This window comes from Enhydra lutris, unplaced genomic scaffold (genome assembly GCF_002288905.1).
Source record: "Enhydra lutris kenyoni isolate GAN:26980312 unplaced genomic scaffold, ASM228890v2 scaffoldscaffold10, whole genome shotgun sequence".
Taxonomy (NCBI): domain Eukaryota; kingdom Metazoa; phylum Chordata; class Mammalia; order Carnivora; family Mustelidae; genus Enhydra; species Enhydra lutris.
Window position 1 is genome coordinate 1,683,878 of NW_019154094.1, and position 18,767 is coordinate 1,702,644.

Genomic DNA, 18,767 nt, shown 5'->3' on the forward strand with positions numbered 1-18,767 from the left:
ACATGCTAAGTGTGTAAGAAGTAAGGGCTTTGTGTCAAGGCCATGGGAAGAGTTCAGGGAATCCAGGACCACCCACCCAATGGCTAACTCCAGGGGGGCGTACCCCAGATCTCACGCCATACCCTAGATTTTGTGACCGGTGCCCCCAGAGGGGAGGCTGGGCCTGAGTTCTGTAAGATTACAAAGACGGACTGTGGACTGTTCCAGGGGGAAGGGGTGGACCTTCAGGCCAACCCTGATGCAATCCACATGGAGGAGGTGGGTTGTCATGGGAACCAGAAAGCCATGAGAATCAGGACAGTTTCTCATCCTCTGGCCCTCTGGGTCCTCTCTGCCCATTGGCTTCGGTTCTGGACTCTTCCTTTGTTCTACTTGCCTCGAGCTTCAACTGGCATCATTAACTCCCATTTCAGAGACCTGGCACCATCCTACTGGCTCCTTCTTGAATCCTGATTCCAAAATCTGGAGAGACACAAATAATCGACCTCCTCGGTCCCACGTCTGGTCCAATAAGTAAAGCCGAGGGCCTTGCAGGGTGTCGGACCAGCCGTCCCAGGGACTGGCGTGGCAGGTGGTTTAGGGAGGGACCATGCAGGGGTGGTGAGGTACCTCAGGTTCCAGGAAAGACATCATGCTTCCCCACGCAGTCTGTGCACTGGGATGGTGCCCCAGCTCTCGGGGCAAGTCTGAGTCCTTCTAGGCCAGTGGTTCTTGCCTGGGGAGGGTCTGCGCCCAGGGGTCGCTTGGCCAGGTCCGGGGACATTTTCAGTTGTTGCAGCTTGGGGGTGATGCTGCTGGCATCTAGTGAGCGGAGACCAGGGATGCTACTAAAAGCCCTACAATGCACAGAACGATCCCCATTGCCAAGGGTGATCCGACCCCAAATGTCAGTGGTACAGGAGGCTGAGGGGAGGAGTGCACCTTGCGCTGTCCCCTGCTTCTCTATCCAGCACCTGGCAACCATTAACCTACTTTGTGGCTTTTTGGATCCTGCTCTAAACGTTTCAAGTTTATCATACACTGTGCGGTATCTTATGACAGATCTCTTTCACTTAGCTACTGTTTGCCAGGCTGATCTGTGTTGCACTGTGTCCCGACTTTGTTTCTTTCTGCGGCCAAAGAACATTCCATTGTATGGATACACCCCTGCCTTAGTCCATTTGAGCTGCTGTAACAAAAGCACCATAGAGTGGGGCGGCAGGGGGAGGGGGGCTTATACACAATTTATCTCTCTGGAAGGCTAGGGAGTCCAAGGTCAAGGTGCCGGCAAATAGAGTGTCTGGTGAGAGCTCGCTCCCCTGTTCATAAATGGGCATCTTTGCTGTGTCCTCACATGACAGAAGGGATAAGGATGCTCCCCGGGGTACTAAGCCCACCCATGAAGTTCCACTTTGATGACCTAACCACCTCCCAGAGGCCCCACCTCCTGACACCATCACCTTAGGGATCAGGACTTCAGCCTGTGGATTTGGGGGAGACACATACTCAGTCCATAGCAGAGCGTTTGGTTTATCCGCGCATCTGTTCATGGACGTTTGGACTGTTGCCACCTTTTGGCTATTGTGAATTATGTTGCTCTGAACATATGTGTACAAGCTGTGGTTTGAATACCTGTCTGGAGTGAGATTTTAAAATCATAAATCTGACTCGGTTCCTGACCTGATTAAGCCTTCCAGTGACTTCCATCGCTCTGAGAAAAGTATCCAGCCTCCTTACCAAGCCCGACTGGACCTAGCTGCCTTCAACCCCGTGCTTGGAGCTCCCCGGCCCCAGATCTCATGCTGGTCCCTTCCCTCCCACCCAGTCCCAGCAGCGGTGACACCTTCTTGGAGGGACTCACATCTTCCAAGAACCATCTCTCTCCAGCTCCCTCCCCACAACCTTGTAGCTCTTTTCCGTGGGACGCGGTTTATCTTCTTCCTCATCATTGGTGTCACCTGGCTTCTTCGTGCTCTTCTTCTGTTATTTCCTACTTGGCTCTGTGGATGAGAAGATAAGCTTCACAGGGGTCTAGCTCTCTGTCCCTCAGGAGTCAGCACGGTGACTTGCACGGAGACGCCACTCCATGAATAATGTCTAAACAAACCTGCCAAAGGTCTGATGAGCCATTGACCTCCCGAGACCCGGCATCTGCTTCTCTGAGAATGAATGGACTGGCCTGGCTCCTCCCCAGAGGGCCCTGTACAGAGCCCCGATGCCGGGGAATTATGGGACTTCAGCTTCCTGGGCTTCCTTCCGCAAGCCTGCCAGAGTGTTCCATCTGCAGCCGGTGGGACGGACTAGTCACTGAACCTGAGCGGGAAAGGAGGGGACCCAAACTTGATTTGTGCTGAGGGTGTGTCGAAGAGCAGGAAAGAATTCTATCCTGAAGGAGGGGTTTCTGAGGAGGCACAGGACCACACAGGGGTGCTGGCAGGTGGCTCCCAGGAATTCCAGTTTGGAGAAAACCGTGATATTATAGCTGGGATCGTCCAAGATGACTGATGTCACAGAAGAGCCCCTGGGGGGCACCCACCGCGTTATACACTAGAAAGCAGTGAGAGCAGATGTTCTAAATGTAGGTGGCGGGTCTTCCGGTCAAAATGAAGATTCCCGCCCACGTCAGAGTTGAACACCATACGCAGGTTGCCCACAGAAGCCAGCCTCCCTCCCTCCCCTGCTCCGAAGGGCGCTCTGATTGCGGTCCATCTGGATGAAAGGTGCAGGCAAATCCAATGTTTCCAGTCTGATGCTCTTAGGTTTTAGGAAGTCCCTTGCGATCCAGCACAGAAACGTCATCGCCCCTCCCCTTTAGGGCTGCTTCCCTTCTCTCGCTCTGTCCTTTCTGGGGCCTGGAAACACGGGTGAGGCTGGGGTGGGCACAGTTGGCATCTGCATTATTTTTCTAAGTTACTTCCTGTCTCCCTCCCTGAGCTGCCTGACTCAGGTGAGGCTGGGGAGAAGCTGATTTACCCCTCTGCAGGTGTGTGCATGGAAGGAAAGAGCAGGAAGGGCGTACTCGATGGGCATGGTTGTAACTGGGTCTGAATGCCGACCCTCAGGGCGGACCCTTTGGTGACAGGCAGGATGCTGTGCAGCTGGCCACATCTCCCCGTCCCTGGGTGTCTGCGCCCTCCGACCTCAGGAGACGCAGTGTGTCCCAGTGCCCATCCCTCCTCCCCACAGGCATGGGCTCTCAGAGGCAGAGCTGAAGGATGTCCTGTCCCTGGATGACGAGGTCCTGCAGGCGGTGTACCAGGACTGGACCCCGCCCAGCAAGGAGCTGTTGCGCTTCCCACCCTTGATGTGGGTGAGGCTCCGCCGGGACTTGGGTCACTGCTTGGCCCGACGGCCCGTGGATGGCTTCACGCTCCTGGCCATTGCCCACAGGTGGGTCCGACATGGTGGAAGGGCCCTCTAGGCTTCTGGGAGTGAGGGCTCACTCGTCGGGACTCCTCCTTTTTCCAGATCCTTCTTTTATCCCTGTTCATCATCAGTAGTCACTCCCCGTCCCCCCACCTCTCTGCCCACAGCCCCTGTCTGGCACCCATGAATCCGCTCTCTGTCTTCGTGGATTTGCTTGTTTTAGACGTTTCATATAGATGGAACCACACAGCATGTGGCCCTTAGCATCTAGCTGCTTTCCTCAGCATAAAGCTTCCAGGGTTCATCCCTGTTCTAGCGTGAACCAGGGCTTCGTTCCTTTCCACGGCTGAGTAATATCCCAGTGCACAGATGGGCCTCATTACATTTGTTTATCCGTTGACGGACACTTGGGTTGTTCCTTGGGCTTGTGATCAGTGCTGCATGAACACGTGAGCACAAATTTTCATTTGAACACCTGTTTTGTTTTTTGTTTTTTAATTTTTGGGGGTCTACACCCAGGAGTAAAGTTGTTGGGTCTTATACTACCTTATTTTAAGTTTGACTTATTGAAGAACCTAAATGTTCCTTTTTAACCCAAATATATTTAAAGGGAAGAAAGAAAGGCCAATTTATAGATGAATATTAGATAACAAGTAGGAAAGGTGGTCACCAGCACCAAAGAACACCCGTCAGGGGGCTTAGGAGAGACCTCCATTTGGGAACAGCTTCCTGGAAGGCTGGTGCCCCCCTCTGAGCTCACCTCGTCCCCCAGGCCCATGAGCCCATGTCCCCTCTCTGCAGGCAGCTGGCCGCGGTGGTCCAAGAGCGCTACCTGTCCAGGCTGGAGAGAGCCAAGAGGCACGGAGTCTTGGCTGACTTCTTCTCAGGAGCCTGGAGCCTGGGCACCAAGAAACTCATCACTCTGCCGCTGGTGGGGAAGCCCTTGAACCTGGACCGTAAGGTGAGGTGTCTGTCTGGGACCTCTGCTCTTTACCTGCAGGCCCCACCTTGCTATGCAGGCAAGACCAAGGCTGCCTGGCAAGGATTACCTGGCTCTTTCCTTCTTTTCCACCCAGAATGCTCCTGACCTTCTTCCCTTTCCTTCCCCCAGAAAGCAGGATGTCCCCTCAGCATCTGCGCATAATGGGGGTGGATGGGGAGCAGCTGATGAGGACTGTGCCCCCCACCCCCAGTATTCCAGAGTAGGGAAGAATCACAACATTCAGGAGCATACAGAACTTCCCTGAACTCCTGGCATCTCCCACCCCTGGACCTTTGCACATGCCATTCCCTTGCCCAGGAATACCATTGTTTTCCAACTTGGTTCCTCAGACAGACTCCCATTTAAACTCTGAGACCCAGCTCCAATGCCCCTCGGATTCCCTGAGTCCCAAGATCTTCCTTCTTCCCTGGCCCTGCCAGGGGTGGGCGTGAGTCATTTCTGTCTGGAATTGTGTCCCCATCCCCTCCAGTGTTCCCTGCATGTGCCAGCTTGGCCTATGTCTCGGGAGTGCATGAGTGAGCTTGCACCACTGCGGCCTGGCTGCCAGCCCCCTCCTCCCCTGCAGGTAGCCCCTCAGCCCCTGTGGTTCTCAGACACGGTGGCAAATCTGCGGAAGCTGAAGGAGTTGCCCCATCACCTGGTCCACTCAGGCCGCATTGAAGAGCTGAAACAGGAGATTCTGGGTAAGGCTCCTACCCATTGCAGACAACAGCGAGTGGGTCCCAGCCCTCCGCTGTGCTCCCCTCTCCAGGAGCCTGGGAAAGGGTAAAGGGAAAAAGTCAGAATTCTTGGCCCCTCCTAAGATAGTGGTTCTCTCCAGGGGTCATTCTGTGCCCCACTCCCAACAGCAGGGGACACTTGGCGATGTCTGGGGACATTTTGGTTGTCACAGCTGGAGAAGCAGGGGTGCTTTTTGGCATCTAGTGCTAGTTGATAGTACAGAGGTGAGAAATGTGGTCTTAGAATGAGACCCTGTCTGTCTGTCTATCATATCTATCATCATATCTATCATCATATCATATCTATATTTATATCTATCCATCTATCATTACCTATGTACCCATCCATCTGTCCCTCCATCTTTCCATTTCTCTGTCTAGCTATCCATCTGCCTCTCCCTGAGATTCTCAACTCAGGGTGATTCCGCACCCGGGGGACTCTTGGCAATGCTCCTGTTGTTGCTTATCATGCCTGAGTAGGCGCTACAGGCATTGGATGGGTGGAGGGCAGGGGTGCTGATAACGTCAGCAGTGCAGAGCCTGAGAATCCCCTGAGAAATGGACAGGTGAGAACCCGCCTCTCAGTGTGAACCAGAGGGAGGCATGTGTCCCCACAATGCCCCCTTTCCCCAAAACAGGCAACATGAACTGGATTTCCTGCCGGGGCATCTCTGGGGGCATTGAGGGCCTGTTGGAGGACTTCGACCTGTATGGCCCTCACCTGGACTGTCCTGAGGTCAGCCTGGTCCGGGACGCTCTCCAGCTGTGCCGCCCAGCTGTGGAGCTCCGAGGCATGGGTGAGTTGGCTTGGCCGGAGGGGGTGGGCTGCACTGACTTCTAGAAGTCCATTCTTCTCACTGAGCCCCCAGCTGGATTTTCATTAACCTGCACATTTTTGATCTCTACACATGCGGGGTGTCTAGATTTTTTAAATGAACCTGGGAGAGCTTTGGAATGAGCACTACCAAAGTGTGTCCATCCCCCTCCCTGGCATGGCACCTTTTTCTAGAAAGGCCCAGATAGGAAAAATCTCAGGCAAAAATCGAGGAAATTATGTCAGTACTTAATAGAACAAGAGAGAAAACACGTTCCCATGACTTTTTTAAGTTGATAATATTCAAAATACAATCATAATAATTGAACAGGATTTTTTGTAACATGAGTCCACTCAAGAGAAGGAAGGGGGCAGATTTGCTCCAGAAGAGAACATTTTGCTTCACGGGGGTTCAAAGTCGGTGTTTCCTGCCATTCCGCCCATTGCAAATATTGATCTATAAAAACCATCCTTAGCTCTAGGGGCCAGCCATCAGGCTGGGCTTGGCCCACCTTCTGCCCTAGAACTTGAAGAATCTCTGATGCTTTGCCCAGGACCGTGTTTTGTTGGTCTGTCTTTATCTTCATCTTTTAATTGTAGTAAAATACACAGAATGTCACATTTAGCAATGTAACCATTTTTAAGTGTAGAGCTCAGTGGTATTAAGCACATGCCCCATGTTGTGCAAACATCACCACCATCTCCCCCCCTCTCCCCCCAGCCCAGAGCTCTTCCATCTTCCCAAACCATGGAGACTCTGTCCCCATGAAACACCAACTCCCCACCCCCAGTCCCTGGTGCCTGCCATTCCAATTTTATGTCTCTATGAATCCGACCTCCATAGGGACCTCATATCAGGGGACCCACAATGTCTGTCCTTCTGGGACTGGCTTCTTTCACTCACCATGATGTCCTCAAGGTACATCCTTGTTGTATTTCCTTTATTTGTGAAGCTGAATAGCATTGCGTTATATGGATGGACCACATTTTTTGTGTATCTGTTCATCCCTTGATGGACACTTGGGCTGTTTCTACCTTCTGCCCATTGGGAATATCGCCGCTGTGAACATGGGTATACAAATATCTTTTCAAGATTTTGCTTTCAATTCTTTGGCATATACGCCCAGAAATGCAATTGCTGGATCAAATGCTAATTCTATGTTTATTTATTTATTCTTTTTTTCCGAGGAATCACCCTACCATTTTCTACGGTGGCTGCCCCATTTCATATTCCCACCAGCAGAGCCCAAGGGTTCCAATTTCTCTACATCCTCACCAATACTTTTAATTTTCTCTTTTTTTTTTTCTTAGACTTTTAAAAATTTATCTGAGAGAGAGAGAGCAGGAGGAGGAGCAGAGGGGGAGAAAGAATTTCATAGACCCCCACGCTGACTATGGAGCCCTATGCAGAGCTTGGTCTCACGACCGTGAGATCACAAACCTGAGAAACCTTGAAACCAAGAGTCAGATGCTGAGCCATCCCGGTGTCCTGATTTTCTAATTAAAATAATAATAATAATAATAGTCATCCTAATGAGTATGAGGTGGCCAGGATACCTTTTTTTTATGATTTTATTTATTAATTTGAGAGCAAGAGTGGGAGAGAGCACAAGCTGGGGGTGGGAGGGCACAGGGAGAGGGAGAAGCGGACTTCCCACTTAGCAGGGAGGCCAACGCAGGGCTCTATCTCAGGACCCAGAGATCTATCCCAGGACCTGAGCAACGGTAGCCACGTAATCGACTGAGCCACCCAGGTCCCCCCAGAGTGGTTTTTATTGTACAATTCCCACCTGGTTTTCATTTGAGGGTTTTATAAGGAGTTTTACGAAGGTGTTTAAATCCCTATATCCCTTCTGGGTCTCCCTTGAAGCTTAACCAAACGCTCCTCCTAGGAGAAGCCTATCTAGCCACCAATGAACCAAGAACCCCCTCTGGTTCCCCAGTCCCTGTGTTCTCCAGCAACGCACCATTTTCCCGTCTGTCTTAGCTCTCAATTGCTACTTCTGCCCGTTGTCTTTTGTATCACCTGAGGGCCCCACTGGACTCTGAGCTCTGTGAGGATGGGGACATTATCATCCACTTGCTCCCTGCCAAATTGCCAGCCCTACCACACAGACCGGTCCTGGCCAAGAACTCAGATTTGAGCCCCACTGGGTTGATTCAAATCTGGGCTTTGCTACTTGCTGGTGGTGTCACCTTGCAAGTCCCTTGCTCTCCGACCCCATTCCCGACCTCGCTGCCCTCAGTCTTTCCATCTGCAAAATGGGGATGCTGGTCAACCTTTCTACCTAGAGCTGCGAGGAAAGGTCTACAAGTCAGTTCTTGCAGAGCCTGTCCCCACACTGCCATCTCAGCCTCCTATTACTATCTGTCACATGATAACATCACTATTGTTGATCTGAACAGCTGTGGACGAGCCATTTCTTTTATTGTTGTTGTTTGTTTTTTTGTTTTTGTTGTTGTTGTTGGATGAGTCACTTCTGCATGGAGTCTCAGCTTCCATCATCTGCGAAATATGGGATTGAACTAAAGGACATCCCAGGGAAGATGCTGGTGCCCGTCAATGTGGCCTTTCTTGTGTATTCATGCTCACTGGTTGTAAACCTCACAGGGAGTGATTTACCAGGAAAATAGCCTTGGGAACAACTGCCCAGTTTGAGGGAAGATTTAAAAGCCCACAGCACAGCATGTTCTTTTCAACCATCCTTGATTGACAACCTGTGGCTTGCCCATAATGAGGTGTAGGAATGAATGTCACCACCAGAGGGCGCAGTTGGCCAACCTTGAGTTCTAGTACATTCCAGGACCTTGAGCCTGCTCCTCAAAGCCCACCCGATTTCTCCTATTGCCTCAGGCTCCAGGATGATTCAGTGTGGTGCTATTTTTGACCCTATTTTTGTTTTAAAGGCTGGTATTTTTGTTCATCATGGGTTGGGGAGCATTAATTTTGATTTGTTAAAATATTGCCATTAAAATAGTGTTTATCTGGATGGATGGTTGAGTTTGGTGGTGCCCCCTTAAATTTTGCAGCTATGGTGATTGGGGCACTCACCCCTGGTTCTGACCTTGCCTCACATCATCCACCAGCAAACCAAGGCACAGGGCATCATCACCATTGCCCCAAACCCCACAGTTAGAACAGGGGCAAATGAACTGCCTGCTTTCCACGTCCCTGGTCCATTTGAGGTTGGAATAAAACTTTATCGGTTAGGTTCCTGCCTCTTACTGGCTGTGTGACCTTGTACAACTTGTTTAACCTCTCTGAGCCTCAATTTCCCCCTTTATGATCTTGGCATAATGATGATACCCCTGTTGTGGGAGGCAGAAAACACTGCCTCCCTCCGAAGATATATTCACTTCCTAATCCCTGGAACCTGTGACTCTCCTCTTATAAGGCAAATGATGGGATTAAGTAAAGAAATTTGAGATGGAGAGTGGGGCGATAATGATCCCCTGGAAGCTGGCGGCTCAGGGTCCAGCAGTGAAATAATTCAGAAAAGGCAGGACAAAGGAGATAGAAGTTTCCAGAACAAAGGAGATGGATGTTTATTGAATACACCCCAAGGGAGCTGTGGGCAGCACCCCACAGGGGAGGCTGTCTGCCCCAAGGCAGTGGGAGGGGCTGATTTACAGGGGGAAGGTCAGGAGGTACAGGGAAAGTATGGAGATTTTCCTTTTTTTGTACCTCTGCCTCCTTGTCAGCTGCTGGCCCGTCAGCTAGGGCTTCTGGATATTTTGAGGAGGCTCCCCTGATGGGCCTGTCTTCAGCTCCACAGTCGCTGTGGGCCCTTTTGCCTTGCTCTGCATTCCATTGTTTAAGCCCATTGCTGAAAAGTGGCCTCTACAATTTACTGGGAGTCTGTGATGTTCTAGGTACTAAGAACACAATGAACAAGACAGATATCATCCCTGTTCTCGGGGGAAACTCAAGATCTAGGATAGGGAGGGAATAAACAAAGAAATGTCAGTTTTAGCTCTAATGAGCTCGGGGGGAGCTGAGCGGGTGGATTAGAGCGCTAGGATGAAGAATGCTCTTTAAAGAAGTAACCCTTGAGCTAAAAAATGAGATATTTAGCTTGAGAAAGGGGAAGGGGAGGAGGAGGAAGTTTCCTAGCCGAGAGAACTGCCTGGCCCAAGGCCCAGAGGCTAGGAACCACCTGGTGCTTTTGAAGTAGGGATGAGAGTCCTTGGAAAGGAGAGAAGGAGTCAGGAGAAGACTTGACCTTGACCGGTCAGCAGCGCCCTTCCCTTTAACCTGAGTCCCCTTTGTTGCAGAGAGGAGCGTCCTATATACAGAACTCCTGGCCAGACTCCATTTCTTCGCCGCCTCACATCCAGCACTGGTGGGACAGCTGTGCCAACAGGCCCAGAGCTGGTTCCGAGTGTGCCCCCACCCTGTGCTCATACCCCTCGGGGGATTCTTCCAGCCCCCGGGGGGACCCCTCCGGGCAACCCTCACAGGCTGCCACAAGGGTGAGTCTCCCCAGCACAGCAAAAGTCCTTCCCGGGCCCGTGGTGCCTGAGGGCGGCAGAGGGCAGGTGTTTCTGGCTGTTCCCTGGGCTCCCCTCTGTCAGTAGGGAGGCCCCCAGGGTTCCATCAGGGCGTGCCCTTGCTGTCTCATGCTGACTCAACTGTCTCTGCCCCCTAGGGACTGTAGATTAGTATTGTAAATACTGCAAATGAACCCAGAGCAAGGGGGATGCTGACTGCCTCTAAGAATAGAGTGTCCATCTTACAGTTTCTGTGGTTTACTGGCTCAGGCTAGTAAGTCCAAAAGGTAGGGACAGATGCCTGACTGGCCCCTGAGAGGCTGGTAGAACTCGTAGATCCCACCCCCGGGACACCAGAACACCAGAGACAAGAGGACTTAGTTCTCTCCATTTGTTTATTTTGCTTCCTTCCCTCCTTCCTTCACCCTTCTTTCCTTCCTTCTTTCCTTCCTTCCTTCTTCTGTCTGTCCTCCATCCATACATCATCCATCCATCCATCCATCATCCTTCTTTCCTTCCTTCCTTCCTTCCTTCTCCTGTCTGTCCTTCTATCCATCCATCCATCCATCATCCATCCATCCATCCATCCATCATCCATTCACTCATCTTCCCTTCCTACCTTCCCTCCCTTCCATCTCCTGCCTGTCCTTCTGTCCTTCCATCATCCATCCACCCTTCCTTCCTTCCATCCACCCATCAGTCATCCATATTTTCATCAGTCATCTTCTTCCCACCCCTCTCACCACACCACTTATCTTTCCCTTTCCCTCTTCTGGACATCTTCCAAGCACTCACCCCTCCACCCATCTATCCACCCAGCCATTCATCAACTCGCCCACCCATCTCTCAATTGATTCATCCATCTTACTCATCACACACGCATCCGTCCACTCACCCAACTATCCAGCCAGCCATCTAGCTATCCATTCATGCACCAGTCCACCTCCTCTTGTCCATCCCTTCATCTGCCCACCCATAATCTCTTGCATTAATTATAAGGCCACCAAATACACAATTAACTTCTGGTTCAAATGTCAGTCATTGCAACTCAGACCATTTCTGTGCCACATAGCCTTGTAGGGAAAGCTACATTCCCAAGACATAGTGCTTCCAAAATAGAAGTTCTAAGAGACTAAGTATGATGCGTGGAAGAATTGATTTAGGGACAGCTGCTTGAATGCTGTGTTCAGAAGGGTTCTGGGACCGAATTTAGTTTAATGGGTAAGACTGTATACTTATTGGGTTACAGGTTCAAATGCTATAACAAAGGACAGGATAACAGTGATGTATAATAAAACAGCAGTTCATTTCCCTCTCACGTAACAGTCCAGACATAAGCAGAGGTAAAACTCCTAGTCTCCAGTGTGTCAGGGACCCAGACTCTTTCAATCTTGTTTGCTGTCATATTCAATGTGAAACTTCCATTTGTTGGTTCAGAATGGCTGTTCCCGCTCTGACCCACACCATGGCGTTCCAGCCAGTGGGCAGTGGGAAGGGGAGGTGGATGGCAGATCCCTTCCCTTTGAGGGCACGGTCTAGAAGCAGAATTTATCATCTCTGGAGTGAGTGTCTCATTGGCAAGAACTCGGCCTTCTCCGGCTGCAAGGGAGCCTGGGAATTACAGGGTCCCAGGGAGTGTGGATTCTGCTAATACCTCTGGGCTGCGGGCTTGGTTTCAAAAGGAAACATGACAGAGTGGCTCCGGGGAACAAATCTGAGAGGGTGCAGTGACATCCGTGGTCTCTACCATGGCATAGGCATAGGAAGTCACAGTCAGGTCAAGTTTTGTTTTTGCCATCCCTTGGGTGGGGAGATGTTCTGTGTTTCGGACCCACCGTGACTCTCGTACCAGCCCCAGTCGTGGTGAAGCTGAGGAATTTCTGCCCACTCTGGGCTTCAGTTTGGCCCTTTTGTAAATGAGAAGTTTGAGTTCATGTTCTCAAGGTCACACTGTAAATGACCAGAAAAAAAAGGAAGGAAGGAAGGAGGGAATGGAGGGAGGGAAGGAGGTGGAAGGGGAGGGAGGGAGGACGGAGGGTAGGGAGGGAGGGAGAGAGAGAAAGAGAAAGAAAGAAAGAAAGAAAGAAAGAAAGAAAGAAAGAAAGAAAGATAGATACCATGTCCTCACTCCCTGCCCCAATAAGGCAGTAACAAAATCTGGGCTTCCCAGACTTGGACGGCTCTGATTTCCACACTTCCCCCTCACTATTTTACATCTGGGGAAACTGAGGCACAGAGCAGAGGAAGGAATTACCTGAGGGCATTCAGCAAGTCTGGTCTCCAACGGTCTGGGCCAGTGTTTTCTCCCGTGTAAATGGGCGCCTCTCTCTCCTCAGCAATGTTTCAGTCAGAACCCAGCAGAGCACCCCAGGCTGTTGTTCGCCCAAATTATTGGCAAAGATTTTTTTTCCTTTGGAGTACCAGCCTTTATTTTTCCATACATGTGGACCTCAAAGAGAAGTCAGAAGCAGGAGTCCGCGTTCTCAGCCAATATAATTCCATTTCTGAGTCTTGTCCAACTAGGGCAGGATTTCTCAACCAGACACTACTGACATTTGGGACTAGGTCATCCTCAGCAGGGGGGAGGGGGGGCGTCCTATGCACTGCAGAGGAGGTCAGCAGCACCCCTGGCCTCCACCCACGGGATGGCAGTAGCACCTGGTTCCCAGTTGTGACAATCAAGAATGTCTCCAGACATTGCCCAGTGACCCCAGGCTCCAGACATTTCCCAGGAGCAGAATCACCCCTACGTGAGAACCACCGAACTTGCGAGGCACTTCCGACCTCAGTGTTGTTTGGTCCCTAAGAACAATGTAAATTTTACAACTGAGCCCTGAATCTGGCCCCCGACAGTGCTGACTTCAAAATCCTGGCTCTGCCACTTTCTAGGTGTGTGGCTCTGGACAAGGGACTGAACCTGTGCCTCAGTTTCCCCATCTGTGCAGCAGAGGCAACATTAGAGGACCCCGTGTCCGAGCCCGGGAGCTGATGTGGTCACTGTTGTCTCTGTGTGGCTGCAGGCATCACGGCCATGGCGTGGAGCCTGGAGGAGAGGCTGCTGGTCATTGGCACCCAGGATGGCATCGTCGCCGTGTGGGACATGGAGGAACAGCAGGTCATCCACATTCTAACTGGACACACAGGTGAGGCTTGGGAAGTGGGCTTTGTCAACTTGGTCATCGAGATAAATAAGATTTTGGGGCACCTGGGTGGCTCAGTCAGTTGAGCATCTCACTTCTGCTCTGGTGGTGATCTTGGGGTCCTGGGATTGAGCCCTACCTCCAGCTCCATGCTCAGCGGGGAGTCTGCCTCTCACTCTCCCTCTGTCCCTCTCCACCCACTCCTACTCTTTCCCTCTCAGATAAATAAATAAAATATTCTTTCAAAAAAAATAATATTTCAATGCAGTGTTTTAAAAAATCAAAATTAATGCAAAAAATCCACCGCGATTAAATATCAAGCTGTCTTAAAGACAAGATCAGCCGTCGTGCTGTGCCAAGCCATATGGGAGCCAGAGGCAAAAGGGAAACTCAGGAATTTGGCACCTCCTTAACTTTGGCACCCGAGATGAGTGCCTCACTCGCCTTACCTTAATTCTGGCCCAAGTCAGACTCAAGTATTTGGGAAGGCAAAATATAGTTACAGATTGTAGTGAGGACGACAGGGTGTCATCAGTAATAGTAACCAAAGTGACCCACTTAGGACAGTTAGGTGTAAGGCATTTCTTCAGCGGGGGCATTTCAACCAAGATTCCAAAGGTGCGAAGAAAGAGGTAGGCAGAAGGCAGAGGGGTAGGAAAAGGAAGAGCATCCGAGGAATGGGAAACAGCCCGTGCAAAGGCCCTGACAGGGGGGAGGAGGTCGGCATGTTTCCAGAACAACAAGAAAGTCATGAGGCCGAAGCTTGAGACATTGTATCAAATGAAAGAAGCCAGTCACAAAAGCCCACATCATGTATATGATTCATTTATACAAAATGTCCAGAACAGGCAGATCTAGAGAGACGCAAAACAGATTAGCAGTTGCTAGTTGGGGAGGGAGGAATGGGAAGTGATTGCTCATGGGGACGGGGTTTCCTTTTGGGGTGATGGAAATGTTCTAGAATCAGATAGAAGTGATGGTTGCACACTGTCGTGAATTATTATGTTATTGAGTTACATACCTTCAAATAGTTTACATGATAAGGAGAGAAAGGGGAGGGAAGGCCAGGTTTTGAAAATATTCTAAATTTAGACTGGCACAGTGGTTGCCTGGGTGTAACCATTCAAAGACCAATGAATTGTACCATGGTCCATGGAATGGGTGAATTTTATGTTAGTGCATTGTATCTCAATGAAGTATTTTTTAAGATTTTATTTATTTATTTGAGAAAGAGAGAGAGAGCGCACAGCAGGGAGGCAGAGGGAGAAGCAGACTCCCCACTGAGCAGGGAGCCCGATCTGGGGCTCCATCCCAGGACCCTGGGATCATGAGGTGAGCCAAAGGCAGATGCTTAACTTACTGAGCCACACGGCACCCCTCAGTAAAGGTGTTAAAAAAACATTACATTATTGTGAACCAAAAATGTACACTCTTTCATATTTTTTTCCCAACATTTGCCATAAACATTCTTTTCTTTCCATTGAATCTTTTTAAAACAACTTTATTGAGTTGTAATTGACATACCATCCCCCCCGTTTTAAGCATAGGATGCAACCATTTTTGGTAGATTTACCAAGTTGTACAACCATCACCATAATCATAGAACTTTCCACCACCCCAAGGAGTTCTCTTTGCACCGCCTGCCCACTCTGAAATACATCTCCACCACCCCCAGCCCCGTGGCAACCACTGATGTGCATCCTGGGTCTATCATTTCATCTTTTCCGGACTGTTCGTGCAAATGGAATTGCACACTCTGTGATCTTTGGTCCACCGCCTGATGTGTGTGATGCTTGGCTCTCACTGTTGCATGTGGCAGTAGTCTGTCCTCTGCATTGCCGAGTCCATCCGTTGTATGGAAGGGACAGCAATGTGTTTATCAAGGTGATTGCATCAGTTGAAGGACCTTCACATGGTTTCCAATTTGAGGCTGGGGTGAGTCACGCTGCTATGATCCATCAAATGGTATATTTATCATGTTGAAATGCAGCAAAAATAGTTCATGCTCAACAGATCATGTTCCAGAATGTATTACATTATTTTTTGGTAATTTATTTTATGCCATTTATTTATTTTTTAATTTTTGCTATTTTAGGCTATTTCTAGTTATCTGCTGTTGGGGATAACACCGCGACGAATCTCTTTTTATTCTTGTCGACTCTTTTTTCCTTCTGTTGACTATTTCCAGTGAGTAGGAGTCTTGGATTGGAGGATGTGAGCATTTCTAAGGGTTTTGAGAACTAGAATCTTACTGCTTTCCAAACAGGCTGTATGTGTGTAATAGACTATCCCCCCTCCCCAACCCCAAAGCTGCCAGCATCAGATGTTCTCAATTTACTCTTTTTTTTTTCTTTTTTCTTTCAAGGGCTGGGAGTGAGGTGGGTCCTGATAGAGTATCCAATAAGATTCCATTCATTTTATTATCATTGGGATGGCTATTTTCATCTAGGTCTATTCAATATTTGTATCTGTGTGTGCGTGAACCGTCTGTTCAAGACAAGGATCCGTTTATGTACCCATGAACCTTGATTCATTTTTTAAAAAGTCATCAAACTTTGTAATTAGGAAAACTCAGTCATCAGTTTATTGGCAAAACAGAGAGCATTCAAGGCATATATACTAAGGAAAGTCAAAGTTTCCCATCACATGCTAGTGACCTGGAGGTCTTTCGTCCTGGCTTGCAAGAGTTGATGGGGAAATTTTCAGGAATGTGGTGAGACAGTTGTCAAACACAACCATTATTTTGTAAATGTTTTTAAAAAATTTTATATATTTATCTGGGGGAGAGAGAGAGGAGAGGGGCAAGCTGACTCTGTGCTGAGAGCAGAGCCCAACACGGGGCTCGATCCCACGACCCTGAGATCATGACCTGAGCCAAAACCAAGAGCCGGCCTGAACAAATAACTGAGCCACCGCTGCGCCCCAAACACAGCCATCATAAAACAGTCAATTATAGAAGCTTGCAGCTAAATCAATTCTATTTCAACAAGGTAATAAACCCTCAAAACTCAGCACCTTCTTTCTTTTCTTTTTTAAAGCATTAATATTGTAACACCAGGTCCTTACGTTCTTCCCCTCTGTGATAACTTTGAGACAAATCCTCTGGCTCTCGTCCTCCATGAACTTGCTCTCTCCTGGATATTTCTCTTTTACAGCCTACCCACTTTATTTTTTTAAGATGTTATTTATTTATTTTGGTAGAGAATGACAGTGAGAAAGCATGAGAGGGGGGAGTGGGAGAGGGAGAAGCAGACTCCCCGTCAGGCAGGGAGCCCGACACGAGACTGGATTCTGGGACTCCAGGATCATGACCTGAGCCGAAGGCAGTTGCTTAACCAACTGAGCCACCCAGGCACCCAAAACTCAGCTCTTTCTAAGTATTGTACCACACACTCTTACATACGCTCTTGGCTACTGTACTCTTACAGTGGAAATGGGGTGCTTGCTACTGGTTTCTCTTTACAACCCTGCATTCAATGACGTCATGTTAGTGGCTTGAAATCAATCAAGGGTGGGAATATTTACACCAAGGAAATTGGCAAATGTCACAAATCAGGGCTTTCCCCAGACTCCTTGGAGAGCCCGTTGTGAGGCATTTACCAGCATATTGTTGTTCTAGTCCCTTCCCCCGGGGGTGTTTGGATATATATAAATATATGTGGTTTTCTATAAAGTCATATAAGCTTTTGCTAGTATAACCTTTTTTTGTTTTAGTTAACATCACATATTTTGCCTCTTTCCACATTATGTATATATCTCTAATTCATTTTAACTGTGGCATAGTGTTCCATGTATGGGAATTTTTAAAAATTTTTATTTATTTTTATTTTTATTTATTTTATTTTTAAAAAAATTTTTTTAAAAATTTTATTTATTTATTTGAGAGAGAGAGCACAAGCAGAGGGAAGAGCTGGCAAAGGAGACAAGCACAAGCAGAGGGGAGAGCTGCTGAGCATGGAGCCAGAAGCAGGACTCGATCCCAGGACCCTGGGATCATGACCTGAGCCAAAGGCAGGCGCTTAACCAACAGAGCCACTCAGGCATCCCTGTATGGGGATATTTTGTAATGCATAACTATTTATACACATTTTGGATTGAAAAATATCCAAATCACAACAAATAAAAATTACCAGCTCTCCTCCTGTCATTTGAATCATAAAGAAATAAAATTCCCTTTGGTCTCTCCCATCCATCAGACTCCATGGAAGTTATCAGTCCTCACAGTTTATGATATGCCATAAGCAATTTTTTTTCTAGGCTTATGCAGACATATCTCTCTATAAGCTCATGTTTTTGTCAAAAGTAGATGGTGCTATTTTATACACTGGGCTGTAACTCACTTTTGTCACAATATATTGTAATGTTACCTTGTAGCAGCTGAGAGCTTGGTTCTGGGCTAGAATCCTGGCTTCACTACTTATTAATCATGTAGTTCTGGGTAAGCTGCTGTACTCAGCTGCTGTGCCTCTGTTTCCATGTCTATACAATGGGATAATAATAGTACCTCTCAACATCTTTATGATATTAAAGGAGTTTAACACATGTAAAGTACTAACAGCTACACTCGGCACATAGAAAGCTCCCCAGTAAGTATTGGCTGTTGTAATTTATTACGGTTAGGTGTATATATAGATCTATCTTATTATTTTTAATGGCTGCATAACATTCTTTATAAGGATACACCATATTATTTAAGCTTTTATTTATTTATTTGACAGGCAGAGATCACAAGTAGGCAGAGAGGCAGGCAGAGAGAAAGAGAGGTGGAAGTAGGCTTCCTGCTGAGCAGAGCACCCAATGTGGGGCTCAATTCCAGGACCCTGGGATCATGACCTGAGCCAAAGGCAGAGGCTTTAACCACTGAGCCACCCAGGCGCCCCCTACATCATATTATTTAACAACTCCCTTTTCATAAATAGGTTGTTTGCAATTTTATTTTTATAAGACAACCCTGCAACCAATATCCTGTATCTTTACACACCTGTTCCATTATTTCAGCAAGACGCATGTCTAGAAGTGGAATTTCTGAGTCAAATTGTATGCACATTTTCCCTTGTCCCCTCTTTTTCTGAGCATTTTATTTTTAAATAATTCTAGACTCACAAGAAGTTGCTAACATAGTGCAGAGAAGTCCTTCTTCTCTACACTATACTTCTCTACAGGTAGAAGTCCCTACCATGTATCCACTTTCCCAGAATGGCAACATCTTACATAACTATAGTGTATTAACAAAACCAAGGGACTACACATTTTAA

At 48.4% G+C, this 18,767-nt stretch overlaps 1 protein-coding gene across 1 annotated transcript in view; it reads left to right on the forward strand.

Annotated features, from left to right (window-relative positions):
- Positions 1-18,767, forward strand: part of LOC111144270 (NACHT and WD repeat domain containing 1) — a 52,457-nt gene that overhangs the window by 14,793 nt on the left and 18,897 nt on the right. Inside the window, 6 exon segments of the mRNA XM_022498501.1 lie at positions 3,166-3,369; positions 4,147-4,306; positions 4,914-5,031; positions 5,706-5,864; positions 10,157-10,354; positions 13,393-13,515. Coding sequence (XP_022354209.1) covers positions 3,166-3,369; positions 4,147-4,306; positions 4,914-5,031; positions 5,706-5,864; positions 10,157-10,354; positions 13,393-13,515 — 962 coding nt within the window.